The sequence below is a fragment of the Cyrtonyx montezumae genome, unplaced genomic scaffold (genome assembly GCF_038088225.1).
Source record: "Cyrtonyx montezumae isolate F1298 unplaced genomic scaffold, pur_monq_1.0 scaffold_19, whole genome shotgun sequence".
NCBI classification, from domain to species: Eukaryota; Metazoa; Chordata; class Aves; order Galliformes; family Odontophoridae; genus Cyrtonyx; species Cyrtonyx montezumae.
The window spans coordinates 5999372-6019499 of record NW_027071925.1 but is presented as its reverse complement, the minus strand read 5'-3'; the positions used below and the strand labels follow the sequence as shown (position 1 = coordinate 6019499).

The window sequence follows — 20128 nt, the reverse complement described above, 5'->3', positions numbered from 1 at the left end:
TTGAGGAAGGAAGTTCTTCCAGAGCTGCCTATTGCTGGGCTCCTACACCTTTTCCTGGAGCATTTGATATTAGCCTGTGGTGGAGACAGGATACAGAACCAGACAGACTGTGGGTCTGATCCACTCTGGCAATTCCTACATTCCTCTGTTCCTGGCTGACCATTTCTGTTGGGTTTTTCCAACTTGTCATTACCAGAGGAGGAACAAAGGAAAGGTGCAGAAGAACCAACCGCGAGAATTCTTCAGTTAGGAGGGCAGAACAGCAGAGGCACCTTCAGCTAATACCAGAGGAAATTAAAGGTTACAGACTATGAGAAGTGTTGGCTAAAATGAGTGTGAGTCAGAAGAATTGTTCTGGTCCAAAGCTTGCCTTATGAGTCTGGTCTGGGCAACCAGTTTGTTGGAGCTATTGTGGAAAGAGGGGCCTAGAATGAAGCCATGAAATACAGGAATGCACACTGTTTTCTTAGGGCTGAGTGGCTGTGTGCAAGATCTCGTATTAATCTGTGCACAAAACTGTATTTGTAATGTCTGATGAGAGAAACTGGTTTGTTACAAGTAAACAAAACAAAAGAAAGAAAAGAATTATTTTATCCCCATGAGAGATTGCCCTATTTCTGTGTTCCTAAATACAGGATAAACATTTTGAACTGTAGTGAAAACTGATGCTTCTGTGAGTATGCTGAGACTCTAGGAAGATCACGCAGAAGGCAAGCTGGTTGATAGGGATGCCTTTCCTCACTGTTTTCATTCCCACTCTCATGGTGTGCCTGAGGAAGATAGCCTGTGTAGTGACACTAACCTCATGGAGAGAACATGGTTGAAAGATGCTAGAGAAAGACAGTACAATTACAGTGTTACTACTGCATGGCTCACAATACCTCTGCCAGGGTCTTGATTACATAATGGTTGCTTTCTCTTGTTGGTAAACTTCCTCGAATACTTGTGCTTGTGCCACAGTTTTGGAAGGAGGCCCTCCTATGACAAGCAGCCCCCATAGTGCTCTGAGCCTGGAAAGAAGACAGAGGGGATCTAGCTTAGAGGTGGTCTGGGAGCAGTTAGTTCTCACGACTGCTGCTGTAAAAATGCTTCTAAAGTCCTTGCATCTCCTTTCCTTTCTTCTGGTTACCTGGACTCCTGGGAGCATTCAAGCTGGTGTTTCATATTACCACTGGCACACTTGTGGTGATACAGAATGGCTGTAAGTTTTTAATTGAGCACAAAACAAATTCTTCTACAGATTGTGTTTTCTGTACTATTTCTACAATCTTTTCTGCCAGAACCAGAATGGAGAGGAGAGTGGTTTCTCAGGTGACTTTAGGAGATGGAGAAGAAGTGAGGATGCATGTTCCTAACGTTCTATTACAATAATAGAAATCAGTCAATGAAGGAAGGAAAAAGGGAAGATTATTTTTCATTATCTGCAGAGACTATACTAATCGGTCTCACAGCAGTTCTGCATCTTCCTTTTCCTTTCTCTTTTGTTTTCTTTTGCTTCGGTGATTTAAAATAATGCAAGGAATGCTTGAGGCATTTACATGACACATTCTACAATATTGATGGGCATTTTTGAAATGGGAGCAGGCAAACATCCTGATACACTTGTTTCCCTATTATTTTCGAAGGGATGTCAATAGACTGATACAAGAAGGTTGTTTCCACTAAGTCATGCATGCTCCCTAGAGATATGTACTGTCAAAAGCACGGATTACAGTACATTTTGTTAAACTGCTTAGCACTGCTTAGCAGATGTCAGCTGATCAGTCAGAGTAAATCAGTACCACACTTGATAAATTCAGGCAATATCCAAGCAATCTGTGGGTTAGATATTTTTCATCAGTGCAGATGTAATGACTCAGCACTACAAGAGGAGGAAATCAATATCAGAAATACACATCAAGTTCTCACCAAGATTTCTACATCTTTTCTTTCTGGAGAAAGAAAGGACTTGAACTGATGTACCAGTCAATTGCTCAGGAAACTGTTTCTAAAGATGCAACCTTTTGCAAAGGAAGTGTTACTAGACAAGAGGGCTGAAATCTCAGAGACACCCTTTTGGCAGCAGGGATTCTGAACAGCCCTTGAAAAGATCAGTTGGAAACCACTTCACACTGAGAAAGTTTCTCCCTTTCAACAGGACACTGCTGATTCACCTCATTTTGTATTCTCTGGTAAGATGATTATTCTCTAGATCAGTTGGTGCCTTGTCCTTTGTTTTACTTGTTACCTTTCCTGCCCAACATTCCTGCTATGAGCATGAAACCATTCTTGGGAACAGAATATCCATTTCCAGTAACTTGCTGTGTAGTGAAAATGCCAGATGATAAATAAAAATAAGCCAAACAAACAGAAAACAACCTCAGATTTCTGTTTACTTTTTAAACTAGGACAGGAACTTGATCCAGTTCTTCAACTGTTTGCCCATACTGTCAGGCAGGAAGGAATGCAGTAACCCAAAAAGCCGTTGAGCTGCTTTTCATAGGAAACTGTTCATTTACTGTAGTTTGCAGTCATGATAGTAACAATGGTTCCTGTTTTTAAAGCAGTTAAATGTCCTGTTTTCAGAGTGCAGACGGGAGAATATGCTTCAGCTACTCAAATGTGATTTGTGGTGGCATGCTGGACTGGAGAATTGGAACAGCAAAGAGAATTTCAGTCCTTAATTTCCTGTAGAAGGATTCAGCTGAGGAAGCATTGCATTTTTGGTTTCTCTTTGCTGTCAACATGGTAGAGGATGGTAGGTAAATGCTAGGCTGAAAAGACCAAAAAATTGACACTTGATAAAAATCAACAGTCTGGGAAACAAATTGAGTAGAAGTAGTTGCAGTGAATGATTTTTCAGACAGGTTTTCCTGCACACCAAAGGAAACACAAAGCAGGGTCTGACTGCAGAATGTGAAATGAAGACTCATTAGGGTAAAAGAGTAAAAGTAGCTGGAAATTTTCCACGTATAAGAACTAGAGGCATCTCCACTTGTGAGGCAACTTTGAACACAAAGCATCTCCAGTTCACTTTACAATGCTCTTTCTCAAATTATTTTCAGAATGGCATCAGAATGAGCAATGTACCTCAAATTAAGTGCACAGATTTTGTGTTGCAGCATCAGCATCATCATGTTTCTTTGTAAGCCTGTATCCTGGCTCTGATCAAACCTTATCTAACTTTACAGGTCTGATTTCTGACATGTCCAGATGGTCCATTTTTTTCTCCAAGAAGCACTTGGAAGAGTGTGCACATTTTCTAGCTGGCATTTTCCCACTCAAAGATAGCTCAAATGAACTGATATATTTACTTAATACTTATAAAAGAAGATGCCATAAAACACAGCCTGCTTTCCACCAGAAATCTCAGTGGGAAAATTCAAACATTCCCATTTCCACTCACAAGCATTAACCAGCTGTTTGACTATTAATGAAAATTCTTTTAGTTTTCCAAAACGGAGTGAGAACTCTTTCCAGGAGTGGTCTGTGGTGAGATTTCTAGTGCACTCTTGCTTTGGATAAACTAAGAATATTAATCTTTTCGTGGCATTTTATCACACAGCTAGCTATTCCTCCAATAAATGAGGCAATTAGTGCTTCATGGAAAACAAAACAAATACACACACAGAAGTCTCCAACAAACTTCGCTGAAATAAATTCATCGAGTTTCTGTTATTCATGTCTCAGAAAGATTTGATTTTGACTTTTTCGGTGGGAATAAATGATTAGTTATTTGTCTTATCTACAAGAGTGTATTCAAATCAAGTTAACTGATTGGTGCAACAGTTTTGGATTGAGGTGCAGTTGCCCCGGTAACAATCAAGAGTGAAATCAGAACCTTTTGAACAGCCAGTGGAATGTGGTTCTACTTGGATGACAATAGGTCAAAGCATTTTAATGGGTAAAAACGTAATCCAGTACAATAGGATTTATTGCCACTATGTCATCAGATTGACACTATTCCTACAATTTCTTTAGCTTGTGACAGCCTTTAACTGAAAACTGCTTCGTGGAAGAACTTGTAAAATGCTATTAATCATTTTGTTTTTCCAAATTAACCAAAGAGTCGGTGTCTCAGGGGGTTATAAAGAATATCTTCCAAGTGAGTGAAATTCAACCTCTGCACAAAGCCTTACTGAATGGCTGTTCTGGACACAATGGTTCTAAGAACTGAAGGCTCATTTCTGCAGGGCACTGAGTACTCTGGTCCCAGTCTATTGGAGAACTTAAGCACTTCCTCAGTTTCTTGCTAACAAAATAGTTTCTGGTGATTTCTAGGATGGTTATTCATGCTCTTAAACCTGATTTTATTTGCTGACAGACAGGACCTTGCGGGATTATGTTCTAAACCAACACCAGAAGAAAAGACTCTCTGTTCAGAAAAGCAAGGGCGTGGGACAATATTTCATCCTTTCTACTGACATTTTTCCAACTTCCCCCCAGACAATCTTTTTATTCTGAAAGACTCTGAAATGCTTTCTAAACTGATAAAATGCAGCCACTGCTAGGAGCAACAATGCATAAAACCAGATGAGAATACATTGCTGCACTTTTAAGGAAACATCAGATCAGGGTTCTGAAGTCTGCCCCTCTAGCCTGAAGCCAAAAGCATAAGCAGCTTGTCTTGGCATCATTTGGGATGTCAGTATGGGATTCCTGTCACAGATAGAGATCTAGGGTTATCTGTTTTAATGGCAAATAGTAGAAATGGACCTTAACATCCATTATAGATGAGTACCTCACTGAACCTTCAACCATTTTCCCTTTCAATTAGATAATGTCAGCCTCATTCACTTATCTTTAATATGAAAAACAGATTCTTCTCAATCAAACCTCTGTACCATGCATATCCTTTGATTGTTGATATGAAGCTTTTACAACAATAAAACTTAGAGCTAGTAAGTATTGCTCTCTTTGGCATTGTTATGTAGTTAGAGAGAACAATCGAGCCAGACAATGACACAACCTGTTTCTTCTCTTCCTCAATGGGAAATGGGCTTTGAGTTTTGTAAGGTTGTTCATAAACAGCCAAGGGTTCGTAAGGAGAAGAATGACCTCAAAGCTGGGTTTTACACAGGAGAACAAAGAGATATCAAGTCCTGATTTGAAAAACACTCGGAGACCAAATCAATATCATAATGTCATAATTAGTAATACACGTCATAGTGCTGCTAGAACACACTTGCTGCTGCTTCTGCCTTCAAACACAAGCTCCTCTCCTAATTGCTGTGCAGCTGTCAAGCTTTGTAAATGATGTTTGTGCTGGCAGTTAGCTGGGAGATAACTTCATCTATCTAGCATTCATGTGGACTGGAGTTTCATCCTTGTTTCTCTCTGCGGTTTTGTGACATTATTGTTTTCAGATTGCTCAGCCTTTGTTACAGTTCTTCTGGCTTCTTTCCAGGATCTTTCAGGTTACTCTTTAGTCTCCTTAATCTGTACTTTCCCTCCAGAGCATAATAAGAATTGCAGTTGCTCCCAGACTTAGACACCCAAGTGGTGTGACTTGCTTTTTCTGTGGGAAACACCACTTCATGTTTTTCACAGACTTAATTCCCTGAAGATCTTTTGAGTATGAGGTGAATACAGCTTAGCACTACACAAAATGTTCCTAAGGAAGAATGCCACCAGTCCTAGTTCACACGATTTGGAGCTTGTCAGGCCTTGGTAGTGTTCTGAGGTTGAGTTAATAACCTAAGGATTTGTGGATGTTTTGAGTGACTCTGGCTTTGTGGCAGGAGTAAGTGATGCTCTTAATCAGTGAAAACAGGAGAAAAAAAAAAAAAGAAGATGCAGGGAAAATAAAAGCCAAAACATCTGTCACTTAGTCTGGATGTATTACATTTGAATATAATTTTGTTGATTAATTACTCTTCAAACTCGCAGCTAATTTGAAGAACACTATGGGAGGACACTTGAAGAAAATTTCAAACCAAAGAGTGAAATTCTGTTTAGGGCACAGGGATGGTTCAGCAACATGCTGACTGCAGTCCTACAAAGTTAATGTGTAATAAATGAGAGAGATTCTTTTGATTGGGGCATAGCACCCATGAGGCAAAACAGAAAAGATGTTTCCCAAAACAATCCTTGGGGATTGCTTTGGCAATAAAACCAATTAAATTGTAGTTTAGATCCCCCCGTCCCTCTCTCCTCTCTCTCTTTTTGGTGTTGACATTTGTAATGTAACATATTTTTACTCAATGTATTTTTGTTAACCTTGTCTTGATAAGATCTGCTCACTTGTTCACAGTGTTTGCCTTTGAGAAGTAAAACAGGAAAAACACGGCTGACTGAGCAGGTTCATTACAAACATCTTGAAACAAAATGAACCTTCCACAGGTAGCTCGTTCAGTCAGCAGTACTGCTGAAAACATTCCATACGAACATCAGCCATAGAGACATACACCTTGGGCACTGAGGGAGACATAGTCAGCTTCTATGCAAATCACTGAAAGACAAAAAATCCAATGTAATAAATTCTAAACTCAAATTTATAGTTAAAGGTGAGTTTTATGCATCTATACGTCCATTTATTATTATTATTATTTTACATAAGCATTTCCACCTTTGGAAATAGCTTGAAATTTTGTTACAGTTAATCAATGGAAATATTGAAAAGGATCTTAAGAACTAGGCATTAAACTTCAGAATTAGGCATTAAATGCAAGGCTTTGAATGAAGAGGAGAAGCTTTGTATATTGAGTCATAAATGATCAATGATGCTTACTCCACTCAATATTTGATGTGGACCACTATTAAAGAGTAGGCACTGGCATAAGTAAAACACAGCTCTGATTCAAGAGGAACATTCCCGTCTTTAAAGGAATGAGTAACTTAGCTAATTACGTTTTGAAAGGGAGGGAGAAGATTTAAATGGAGATTCTGCCTTTCTCCGTGTTTCTTAAAACACTACTTGCTGTATTCAGAGCCTTATTCAGGTGGCCAGGAATAAGCACTGAGATAGCTTAAGAGATCTAAAAGGAACTTTTGCAAGTCACACACTGAGGTAAAAATCAGGTTCTTAAATGCACAGCCCAAATACACACATATGCACAGACACACATGATTTTCCACTTCCACATTAATAATCCTTGCAAAATTTCGACATACCATAAATTGGGCTGCTGAACTCTGGAAGAGAAAAACAGCTGAAAACAATAGTGGCCAGCACCATGCTGAGTGTAAGTTCTGAAAAAAATAAGTAACTACTGAATTTTGTAGTAACCTGCCTTTCCAGATCACACATATCCATGCTGAGACCAAGGCTCATGAGGATGCATACACAAAGGTTCAGCCATCTGCCCTACAAGGTGTTGAAAGTCATCTCTGAAAGAACCTTCCTGTTCCCAAATTTCATGTAGATCTCGGTGGAGTTAAGTAGGAATATGGAAAGTCTGTATTCTGCCAAATTCTGTGAACCAAAGTAAATGAAGATTAGAGGAAAGCCCTTGTTCCTTAGAAAGTATTGCTCTAATTCCAGCAAACTGAGCCAATTCTGAAGAGCAACAGCGGATACTGCCTGTGGTGATACTAAGAAACCCAGCAGCAAACTCTGATCCAAAGTGAGACACTGAAGAGAATCACTTTGCTGACTTCAGTAGAGTTTGGATCAGGCCTCTGATCTCTGAAACCATCTAATGTATTTCACAAGCTTTTGAAAAGCGGTGACAAATGCAGTATGAAAAATGTGGAAGCTGTCTTGGTTTGGATGAAGTACCTAAAAACCTTGGGATGCCACGTAGGACTATGGGCTTTGGCTGAGCAGCTCCAATCATAGGCTAAACTAAGCTACATGATACCCTGTACCAGATTTGGGATAAAACCTCACTGAGGCATATCAGAGGTGGACTTCTGTTTTTTGTATGTCACATGAAGCTGCTCAGGAAGAAAAATAGTCATTCTTGACCCCAGTGATGATTGGTAAATAGATGTCTTGAAGCATAGTTTTTGATTGCCTGCTTTATCTGACTACATGTGTTAATGACTGTTTCAGAATTTTCTGGTGTTTTCCCTAAGAAAAAAAAAAACAAAACAAAAAACACTGGTACATTGTTTGACTTGATGCTTAACTCTTAACTAATATTTATGTATGATTTGGGGAAAGTCCGTACAGCTGGAATCAACAGTTTTGTTTGTTGGTTTGTTTTGTTTGTTTGTTTGTGTCATTTCCTAATTAGTGTGAATGGGATTCATTTGTTTACCTGTTTTCGTTTTTTTCCTTCTCCTCACCATTTCCTCAGGACAGTAACACAAATTCATCACTATCACATCATACTCTGTTTTCAATATGTTAAAGGCTTTTGTGATCTCATTGGCATTTGAGATATTTTGTTGGGTGGGATGAGAACAGCTTCTGGGAATTAGAATGGAATTCATGCTGAAGACAGTAGCTCGGAGTTGGTTTGAGTAGAAACCTGCAGGGCCTTTGCACATAATAGACATTACAAATCGACAACTGGTGTCAAGCTGAAATACACGGGATCTAACTGTACCTAACTGCACCTGAGATTTACTCCCCTTTCTTATCTTAGAGAAATATTTGAATAAAGAGTGCAACAGGAAAGACAGTGATTGCATTCATACGTCCCAGCCCTCCCCTGGATATGTGATTTACAGTGTACTCCAGAAAACAGAAGGAATATGTTTTCTGTCCCAGAGAGCAGAATAGGAAACAGCCTCCACAAGTGGAAGAAGCCCTGTAGAATATTGTCTCTTGCCTGCCCCCCGACTCTTACCTTATTAGTAACCCACTGTGTTTAGAGAAGAGGTATAGCAACACTGAACTGTGGCAAATAACAGAGCTGAGGGTGTTGGCCCAGCTAACCGAAAGTGGTTGGCATTATCTGATCTCATTCTGTCATTGTTCATGTCCTGCCACTTACCTATTGTTGAATACATTATTACATCATGTCTATTAAGAGCTGCAACAAACTGTTTTATTGTTCCCTGCCAGCAAGATATGGTGTAAAAGTTCCTCAAAGATTTTTTCAGTGATTGTGTAGGCTGAACACAACTCATAAAGCTCAATGTGTGGAGAAATCCCACTACTGCCAAGCTATTGAAATTAACCTTCACTGTGTGTCAATTCCAACACGAGTGTGTCAGAGAGGAGGAAACTGTGTTTAGTCCTAATACTTATATTCAATTGCTAACTTAAGTTACAATTAAAGCCCAGGGGACTGTGCCTGCTGAAGTTACTGAGAAGTTGGCTACTGAATTCCACTGGAAGAAAAATGGACACAAAATGAGTATTTTTCAGTTGTTCCATAACTGCACAGTTGTTAGATTTTCAGGTCTAGAACGTGCATCATCTTGACCACTTTCTAGAACTGAGGCTGCGGGGACCTGACCAGACATAGGAGCTCTGGTCCTACCAGTTCAGCCCTGAAATGCACACGGTTCATATATATGATGAGAACCAGGAGGAGGGATTTTCAGGCAGAAGGAGATAGCTTTTCATGGACTCAGCTGCTCCTCTTCAGGGGTGAGCAGCTCTGGTCACGCAGCAGTCACCGTTAAGGGCTGGCCTCCTATTTGCTGTGTTTCCTTGCTGTGTTTGGGGCACATGGAGGCAGCCCCAGCAGTGATGCAGGGAGCTGGCTGCTCCTTGGCTGAACTCTGCCTGGGCATTGCATGTCACATGTGTTCCTGCCACCCACAGCTGCACCAGGAGATGCTGGCATGGGTCTTGAGCCACTGAGAGCATGCTGTGCCCAGTCACCTTGGTAGAGGAGTGTCTGAGAGCTCTGGGCTAAAAAGGGAAAGAGAGTCCTGAGAGTGAGCAGTTTCAGGTTTCACCCCTGCCAAACTGTCTGAGACAAAGAATGGCAGTGAGGCCTGAAATAAAGAGTTTCAAGTTGCCAGCACTTTCCATTTCTCTTGGTATTTCAGTGTTTCCACTGCTTGCTCTTGGCTATGGCCAAGCAGTGCATACAGTGTGAATAGATTAAAATAGACATTTTCAGCTTTCTACAGATTTTGATCGTTGCTCTGAGTTGTAATCAGGGGCCTTGTTCGTTATAAAACTGTCCCATGGCTCTAAAACTGGTATCCAGTCTTCATCAAGAAGTAACTGTCAGAGTCTATCATCTCAAACTTAAGGAGCAAATATATTTTTTTTATTTTTTCCTTTATTTTTAAGATCTGGTTTCACTTAGATGAATTAAATGTCAATATATCTCTTACTGGGACTTGTTTCAGTGTAGATTACAGCACAGTTGTTTTACTTCAAAATGTGTGCAAATGTCTACTGCCTTGTGCTATTTATGTCTATCTTATAAAATGTTTAATAAACACATTTATACTGATACTTCAGGTCTTCTTTCTGCACTGATGTTTTGAATACCAGAGATATCCTTTTCTTCAGCTCTGAGCTTAGCTCATGTAAAGTTTGCTTTTGTTTCTGTATTTGGAATCTTTGCAGATGAAAAGCCTATATTCACAAAATGATGGAGAGGAATGATGTTCCTTGTAAGATGATGCTCTAAGAACTGTTTATTTCCAGTCTGACAGTCACGCTGCTGGTTGAACTGCAGCCCTGCCAATCTCTGATGCATTCAGTCATCTAATCTGAAGTGATTAGTACAAGGAAACTTTAATTCTAGGGAAATTTGAGCTGTTTTAAAGCTTTGCTCCAATGGATGCAAATAAATTGTTGAGAATTTAAGAGTTTTGTGATCGAAGCTCACGGTTTGGATGTGCTTCTCTCATTTAAGTCAGTGCAAGAGCATGCATGATCTGACAGTGCTCTGGTTTGGATTTGGGGGTGAAGAATCCTCTCCTGCTCGGCTCGCCAGACCTCTGGCTCTGGGAACACATCAGGTTTGGTTTAGGGGAGTTTGCATTTCCCCTCTCCTTGTAGAGATATCCTTTAGTAATCTGCGAAGACTGAAGATGAGATGGCAAACACTAAATATAAAAGATTATGATTATTCTTGCTCTCCATGTTATTTATGCAAGTATTAGGGGAAGTTGGTTCCCTTTCCAGTGATGAGTGGAAGAAGGAAGGGAGGAAGGGAGGAAGGGAGGAGGGAAGGAGGGAAGGAGGGAAGGAAGGAGGGAAGGAGGGAAGGAGGGAAGGAGGGAAGAAGAGAGAGATAAAGAAGAGTCTCAGTACCGTTCTACAATAGATTTATTTAGATTCTGTGATTTTTTGGTGGTGGTGGTGGTTGGATTTTTTTTTTTTTTAAGAGCAAGTATTTGCATTGGTTCCAAGACAGCTCAAAAGGCTTCTACTTGTCACAGTTCTGGTCTATGAGCTCAAAGACTTCCAGGGTTACACAACGAGTAAAACTGGAAACATTTCAGACCATTTCCAAAATGAACTGGGAAACTAAGGTGATTGCTAAGCCACTGCTAGAGAGACATCCACTTCCATGTGTGTGGAGTTAGAGTAGAGGTTCCATTCGGAGGCTTCAAGTTGTTTTATTTTTGATTTAATCTCATAGTCAGAACATAATTATTCTGGAAACAAGATCCTCACATTGTTTTGCTTAATGCTTTACAAACAGAGTGTTGACTGAAGTTGTCACTGAACAAAAATTTGCTTCTACTTGTTTACATAATGGCAAAATATGGTCATAAAATGGGTGTGACAGCAACTCGTTAGGTATTAGGTTAAGGGGCAATGAAGGAATTATCCCCATAAAACACTAAACCCTAAACTCAAAATATCACAACAGAGTTGCAAATTATATTTACTGAAAGCGTTTGAAAGACTTTAAGCTTTAACTTGATGCTTAAAGCTTCTGAGAGAGCTGATGAATATAGACAGTTCTTCCTGTACAAATACTCTATTCAAGAGAAACTAGATAAAGATGATAAATACAATACAAAGGCTCAATTCTGCTAGTGTTTGCTTTGTTGTAACTCTTAACTGGATGTAACTAGGTGCTGAGTCTGTTCCTATGCCACATAGTTCTGCCACTATGCTACTTTATGGCCTTTTAAAGCAGGGTATGTACTTACCTTTCTCCCATATCTAACTGGGGTGAAAATTTCAGTGATATGAGTCTGGGGGATCCATGTGCAGACCCTATGAACACAGCTCTCTGGAGCAGCTGTGTATTTCTCTGAGCGTGCTGCAGTGTACAATACAGTAAGATTGAAGCCTTGGCTCAGATAATTAATAGTCTTTGCTTATTCTCTGAACTCTGAGTCTGATTCATAAAGAACTTATGAACTTGCTCTGACATTTTCCCAAATGAAATCTTTGAGATTTCTCAATTTCTCCCTTTCTTCTGCCTAACTTTGCTGCTCATTTTTCACCTCTGATAAGTCTGTTTTAGGGGTTAAATATGCTTACATGAGTGGTTACCAAAAGTACTATAAATTTCCATGCTCTTCCTGCTCAGAAGGACAAGACAGTACATAAGAGGAGTCTTATGATGTGTACAAACATGCCCAGAAAAAAAAAGGGGAAAAAAACCCAACATATACAGAAAGTAAAAGCAAGACAAAAAAAGGGTGAGGGTTTGTGATTGTTAGAGGAAGGTGAATACACTTCCTGGCAACATCTGAGAATCATTTGCAGCAACTGATCCATGAGCCTTAGTGAGCAGGGAATGTATTTAAATCCTCCCTCATCCCCTTTGTTAATCTTTACCAGGTAGTGGGACCTTTAATGCAATTCCTACAGGTATCTCAGGATATGTGTCCATTTTGAAAAATAAGATATTTGAAATGGCTTCAGTAGATAAGTCTGGTTATAAGTCTGTGGTCTTCTCCTCTTTAAAATTTGGACTGCTCTGCAAAAGAGACCGTGTCTCCATAGAGCAAGAGATGAACATTTGGCCTCAGTGCCCCTCGTTTGAAATAGAAAGGTCATGTGCCTTTTAGAAAGTGTCCCCATGAAGGAAGTACAGACTGTAATAAAAGCTTACATAATTCTGAAACACTGAAGGATGTTTTTTCAGACTTTAAACGTACTGTGCAACATCAGACAATATAAGAGGGTTATTAATTATGATGCATTATTATTATTGCACTCAGGAGACTTAAAGAGGTAGTCTGGAAAAGTTTGGATTTGGCTCACCTTTAAGCACACCCAAAATGCTGGGCAACATTTGTGGATGTTTTTGAGTGACTGAGGAGGTTATTTCCTAAGACTTTCAAGCACATTTGGGATTTTAGGTCATTTGGGGCACGTCTCCACTGTGCAATGCCAAATGGCTCTGAGCAAGCCAATTTTCAACACGATGGAGAAAGATTAACTGAGAGCAGTATATGTGTTACTTTTCCTCTGCCCTGCTTCTATTCTAATCCATCTAGCTGCAGGGCTAGATTATTTGGTTCTGGTTGAAAAGTTCCTGCATCACATTCCTTCTTATTATAGACACACTGTCTATATGTTATATATGTTATATATGTTATATATTGTATGTCATTATATGTTATATGTATGTTATGTATTATGTAATATATGTATTATATATTATATGATAGACATACTGATATAATTGTTTTGCAAAATTCGGTCCAGCATCTAACTGCATGGCTTCATTTATACCAGCCAGAACCCCACTGGAGGCACTCACAAGAACATGTATATTACCACAACCTGTACTAAAGAAAGACTTTAAATGGAGTGAAAGTTCCACATGCAAGATGAATCACAATCAAAGTTCTTCCCAGTGCATCACAGACTACTGTAAAATTAGGGTGGACTTTTCCACTTAGTTGCATGTCTGACAGTCTATCACTGCTGCCAGCACCAGCAACGTTTTTAAAGATGGTGCCAGCAAAACACCATGTTTGAAATATGATTTTTCACTGACGGCAACAGCAGCAAGTGGAATTAACTCAGTAGTATTTTTTCATGCAGTGGTAACTCTGTTAAGAGGTGCAAGATATTTGTGAGTAATTTATATGCACGCTAGTCTGAAACAGTCAGTAAGAAAAACAGCATAATGCTAAGTGTGTGTTGTCTACAACGTTATATTGAGTCCTGATTACAATGCGCTTCATTTTCACACCTCATATCACGAAGTTCTTAAAGAAAATTGCTCAACTGTTTGTAGCTCTTGTTTGTTGTTAAATATGACTTACAAAACGTTAGGTCAGGAGTCATCAATGGACTAAGCTAAAGTGTTTGTTTAAAGCTATGAGTAAAGCAAGTCATATGAATGTTTCCAAAGACTGTATTCCAAGAAGTATTTTTGGAAACATTAATGTTGTGTTTTTTAATGAAGGCCACATTCTGAGGCTACGACACCATATGTCACATTCATTTCTGTACTGAAAAAAAAAAAGAAAAGAAAAGAAAAAAGAAATGGAAACTATGTTTGGCTTTAAAGTGTTTTTGGAATAGTGTCTATGCATGCTTGTCATTGTTCCTTGGATGGGAGAAGAGTTCTTGGTCTGTTAATTTAGTCCATCCAATATATATTACACTCTATGGGCCTGACTCTTGCCTTCAACTGTGTGCAGTCATTTATGCTCATGCAAAGTGAATGAAGAGCTGAGAAAAAAGACTACCACTGGGAAACATTTTTGTAAATTCATTTTCCATGAATATGCTGGCTTAATTGTATGCCTACATCTGAACTTTCCTCACTTGAAACCAGTTTGAAAAGGGGAAAAGTCTTTGCCATTTTTCCACTGAAAGCTTACAATTTTGGAAAACGAGAGTTTTTCCTCAAAAAATGGCTTTTTTTTCCACAAAATTATTGTTGAAAGCATGGCATTTGGCAAAAAGTTTGAATTGTTCAAGCTATATATGCTTTGGATTTTTCAGTGTTTTATGTATTAGGGGTTGGGATATAGCAAAATGAGTTGGAGATCTGTAGGAAAAGGCATTTGCCTTTGTCAGCGTAGTATCCTACAAGTAACTCACAAGCATCCTGTATCTGACTACTTCAGCTAAGTCCTTGCTTTTTAATGGATTTCAACTGATGAAGCCTCAGTTTCTAACATGAATTCTTGTTCCTCATCACTGAACGTACAGCCTAGCACTTCATATGACTGAAATTCACACAGTTACAATCTGCCAAGACATCCATTTCTTCTCTGATCTGACATAGGAATCTCCTAATTCACATCACTTCCTAAATTTGTGTAATCCACATATTTTATTAGTATCCTGCACGTTTGTTCCAAATGTGTCAATAAAAATGAAAATATTTCTTGGCAACTGGATTTTTTTGTTATTGTTTTAAGGACTTATTTGTGAGGGTTTCCAGGACCCCGAAGAGGTTTCTTTTTCATTTGAACAGGAAATATACCTCTGTAGCTCTAGCTCAGTAAAATGAAATCACTTGACCATTCTTTTTTTTCTGTGCAGTATTGAAATACCAATAACGATGAATGTTTGCATGGTTGGAACATTTCTGGTTAAAACTGAACTTGCCAGCCCATGACACTGTATTCTTATGGCTGAATGAGAATGTTTTCCTTGGCATTTCTTCTAGTGTGGGAAAACAAACGTGCGACAAAAAGGAACAACTGACTACCCCAAATGTTTGGCTAACTGAGAGCAAATACTATTCTTGCAAGTGTTCATGAAAGACCATCCTGATCTGAATCTTACTTCCCCAGAACTTTAGAATAGAAACAGTGGGGTAACCACAAAGGTTTTGGGATTCTGCTTTCATCTGGATAGCAGATTTAAGATTAACGTGGACATTTCTAGCTGGTTGATTTTCTAGCTGAATTTCTAAGTTTTGGAGCTATATGGCGTAATCAATGTCAGAGTCTGTTCTCTTCAGAAAATTGCTCATGATGGTCAGAGAGTGTATTAAGTTTTGGTTTTACAGAGTTCTGGCATACAAAATTAAAAACAAAAATAAACTTTTTCTTTTATTTCATAGATTTCCAATGAACAAAGAAAACAAATAGCCCTCGGGACCACAAGTGTGTTCTGTAAACTGATGCCACAAGGCAGATATGAGAAAGATGACTGAACAGAGTGGTTGTTATAGGCCTGTAAACATACAGGGAAATAAGATCAGTTACAAAGGCTCTTGCAAAAAAAGCCCAGAAATGGGGATGAAAAGACAGCAGAAGCGGTTTCTCCACAAGGATGGCAGCTGCAATGTGTACTTCAAACACATCTTTGGGGAATGGGAGAGCTACGTGGTGGACATATTTACCACCCTGGTGGACATCAAGTGGCGCCACATGTTTGTCATCTTCTCCCTGTCCTATGTTCTGTCATGGCTGTTCTTTGGACTAGTCTTCTGGCTGATAGCAATGCAACATGGAGATTTATTGAACGATGAAGAAACAACCCCCTGTGTTGCAAACGTCCATAGCTTCACAGGGGCATTCCTGTTCTCCCTCGAAACCCAGACAACCATTGGTTATGGTTACCGCTGCGTTACAGAGGAGTGCTCTGTGGCAATCCTGATGGTTATCCTGCAGTCAGTACTAAGCTGCATTATCGACACTTTCATCATCGGAGCAGCCTTGGCTAAAATGGCCACAGCTCGAAAAAGAGCTCAGACCATTCGTTTCAGTTACTATGCTGTGGTAGGCCTAAGGGATGATAAATTTTGCCTGATGTGGCGCATTGGTGACTTCAGACCAAACCACATGGTCGAGGGCTCTGTACGAGCTCAGCTTCTGCGCTACAAGGAAGACAAGGAAGGAAGGATGACGATGGAATACAAGGACTTGAAGCTGCTGAATGACCAGATCATTCTTGTTACACCAGTGACAGTAGTGCATGAAATCAATAGTGAGAGCCCTTTGTATGGTCTGGACCGGAAAGCTCTGGCCAAGGACAACTTTGAAATCTTGGTCACATTTGTCTACACAGGGGATTCAACGGGAACTTCACATCAGTCAAGAAGTTCGTATGTACCCAGAGAGATTCTTTGGGGCTATAGGTTTAATGATGTCTTACATGTAAAGAAAAAGTACTATAAAGTGGATTGCTTGCAGTTTGAAGAAACAACAGAGGTTTATGCTCCTCACTGCAGTGCCATGCAGCTGGATCGGAAGGAGCAAGAATGGAATCAAACCGAGAAGACGCTCGAAAAAGAAGCAGAGACATCAGTGACAGAAATCAAATCATTTAGTGAAAACCAGAAATCATTTAGTGCAGTTGCCCTCATCACTAGTTGTGAAGATCCAGAAGACCCAGTGACAACTGCCAGCCAACCTTCTGGAGAAGCTTCTTATCGGAAAGCAGCTGTGACCTTAAGCAGACTATCACTGGAGTCACAAATCTAGCTTTTCACTGCAATTAAAATCAGTTCCAACAACTTCTCCTAGCATAGCTTTTAGAATATAAACAATGAACTCATGTGCACAAGTATTTACATTATAAGCCTCATACTGTCAGCATGCCTACATTACAATACTGAGCTGCTAAAAGGAGCTTCATAATGGTTAGTGTGGGTATCAGTAACAGATTAGTGTTGGCACAAGAAAGCAGCTTATATTTGGGTTGACTAGACAGCTACTGTGCTTGAGCAAACTCATTCTAAACTTTATTACCCTGCAGGGACTAATGTTGAAGACACCCAGAGAGAGATAATGATCTAGGCAGAGATCAAGAACAATGAAGCATGCCCTTTAGGTCAGATATTTCAAAACTGCCTAATTTACTTGGGAGCTCAGTTCCCAGTCCCTCTGGGAGGCTCTGCAATTCCCCCATCATCACAGAAAACGATTGCTCTTCTGTGCCAATTGCCCCTCTCTGGTGAGTTCAAGAGAAGCCCCTTTCCTGGGGTTGCACTGGGGAACGTGAAGGGCTGTTTTATGTAGGAGGGAACAAACCAGCCATAAGCAAGCCCAGTATTAGTGGGTGGCTTTGAAAACCTGCTTATACCCTCAGTTCTGTGAGATACCTGGTAAGATCCTGCAGAGCTTTTCTCATTTCCTTGTTGTGAGCCGCTCCCCAAAATGCCACTGCCTCACAGTTTGGGTGTGTGTGCTATGTCAGCTGCCTCGGTGCTGCACGCAGGCATGGCTCTGACGGCAAGGACACGGCTGGTCAAACAGGCTGCTTTGCACTCTTCAGAAACCAAAATGGGACCTCGAGTCTGAGATGAAAATCAGCATGATCATGCTAAGCCACAGAGGACAGATCATCCTGGTTTTGGAGTGAGCTTTGCGAGTTTTAAAATCAAAATGTCTTTTCATTGCAGAATGCCAGTCTTATTTTCCCTTCTATTGCATTAGACTTCTTTAAAATGTTCACTCTAGAGACCAAGCAGCATGATTTTGTCAAAATGAAAATGTTTATTCGTCTGAAATGACTGTAAAAATGAACCTGCACAGAGAAATCCAACACACTCGGCTGTCAGCTCCATTTGCAAAAGAAAGAGAATGTCAGTGTTTTGAGGCTGCCCATGACATGGAAGTTCCATGCTTTGCACACCTCTGCTATCCAGTATGTAATATCACATCATGCTTTCTTTTTTTTTCCCCTGATGATCACATCTAATTTACGTTATGTTTAATCATCCTGCTGATGTAAAAGTTATTGTCTGTGAATTTATGGTTGCCTAAAATGGAATTAGTCTCACTTGACCTCAGCCACCGAGAGGTGAAGTACTACCTACTGGCCAAAGCTCTCTGTAGTTGCTGTAACTTTGTTCTGTGTTCACAGAGGAGTCCATCCCATCCCCACCTGAGTGGCTGGGGAGATGAAGGCAATAGGATGTTAATATCCTGGAAGTGCTCATCCACCCCTGTTTGCTGTTGAAGGAGATGAGATGACTGTTTTGGAAATGCTGGCTAAATTTATGCTGCTAAAATTAGGTCTGATGAGTCATTCCCATCATGCTGACTAATTCAAAGTTGTCATGTGCTAATCATATTTAATGAAAAGAAAACCAGCACACTATTTGTTTTTTTCCACAAAAAGGAGATTAGGAAACAGTGCTTTCAGACACAAACATTGCAGTTCAAAAGAGAGGGATGCTCTGTATCTGGCAAGCAGGATGGGAAGATGTGGGCTTAAACTGAAGCCAAACAGATTAAAGGTAGAGTTAGGGAGCACTGTCCCAAAGAAGGCAGGACAGTCTGGAGTGTATAATCTCGGTGCAGGTGGATCTCAGCTGTTTTAGCCAAGTGGTTGCCAGGAGGGATACAGAATGGCCAGCCTGGCCTTGAACTTTCAAGCTCAGTTTTAGTATGATCTTACAATATTGAGATAAATGGGAACCCTTAATACAAAGTCTGCTTAACTCGGTGGCTTCACAATTACTTACACAAGTGTGAGTATTTGCTTAATTACATAGCTAAAGCTACTCAGAAATTTGAGATACGTAATCAAAATACCCCAAATATCTTCAGAAGGTTCAGGTGCTGTTCGTAAAGGCAGTTGCTCTTACCAAGCTGTGGATGCAGCTGTCCCTCTCCCAGCAATGTGCTGTCTGAGCCTCTTGCGGTGACGAAAATTCTTTCCTCAGAATGACTTTCCTGTAAGTGAAAGTACCAGGAGTCTGATTTAGCATTTGGTCACATGCTTCTTGGTACAGATAGATGTAAATACATGAGTATGTATAGTAATGTATGCTTTGGCATATAAGTCAACCACTAACTGATGAGGGTCAGGAAGAAACTTTTCTCCTGGGCGAGTTAATTCGTAACAGGCTACTATACAGTTTCTTCTACTTTTATCTGCAGCATCTGATACCAGCCAGTGCTGGAGACAGGATACTCTTTGAACCACTGGTCTCAACCCGTCTGGCTTTTTCTGGGTTTCTCTCCTTGATATTTTAATTTCATTTATCAGAGTATAAAAACAATGTATTTATAATGTCTAGTAAAGCACGCGCTGCATTTTTATGAATAAAGACACAGAAATAAAGAACATGCCTCCACCACACACACCTTGTGAGAGCACATCTTACTTTCCTGCCATTCGGTCATCATTTTAAGCTTCCAAATCTTACATGCTGAGAAGTCACAGAAAAAAAATTACAAGGTGAAGTGTAGGTTTTTGACATTGAAAGAGGTCAAATCATGAGCAAAACCACAAAGTTATAAACACGTTTTGCTGTAGCTTCTTAAGAATTCTGCTTATTTGGTAGAAGGAACCATCCATAAATTCTGCTCTCTTGCACTCTTCTGCAAGGTACTTGCATCTAGAGCTTGCAAACCAGTATGCTCAGCTGATGAAGGATCTCTGAGAGTGCCAGGTGGACAAAATGAGAGTGAGATATAGGAGCACAAAGTGCAGAGACTCCTTTAA

General features: G+C 39.9%; 1 protein-coding gene across 4 annotated transcripts in view; it reads left to right on the top strand.

Annotated features, from left to right (window-relative positions):
• The window catches only part of KCNJ16 (potassium inwardly rectifying channel subfamily J member 16), a 31648-nt gene extending 11886 nt beyond the window's left edge, over window positions 1–19762 (top strand). For all 4 annotated transcript variants that reach the window (XM_065735392.1, XM_065735393.1, XM_065735395.1 and 1 more), the window contains 2 exons: window positions 15789–18959; window positions 18990–19762. In XM_065735392.1, the coding sequence (XP_065591464.1) occupies window positions 15865–17154 (1290 nt within the window). In that variant the 5' untranslated portion in view covers window positions 15789–15864 and the 3' untranslated portion in view covers window positions 17155–18959; window positions 18990–19762. The remainder of the gene's footprint in view (window positions 1–15788; window positions 18960–18989) is intronic.
• Window positions 19763–20128: the final 366 nt, after the last annotated feature.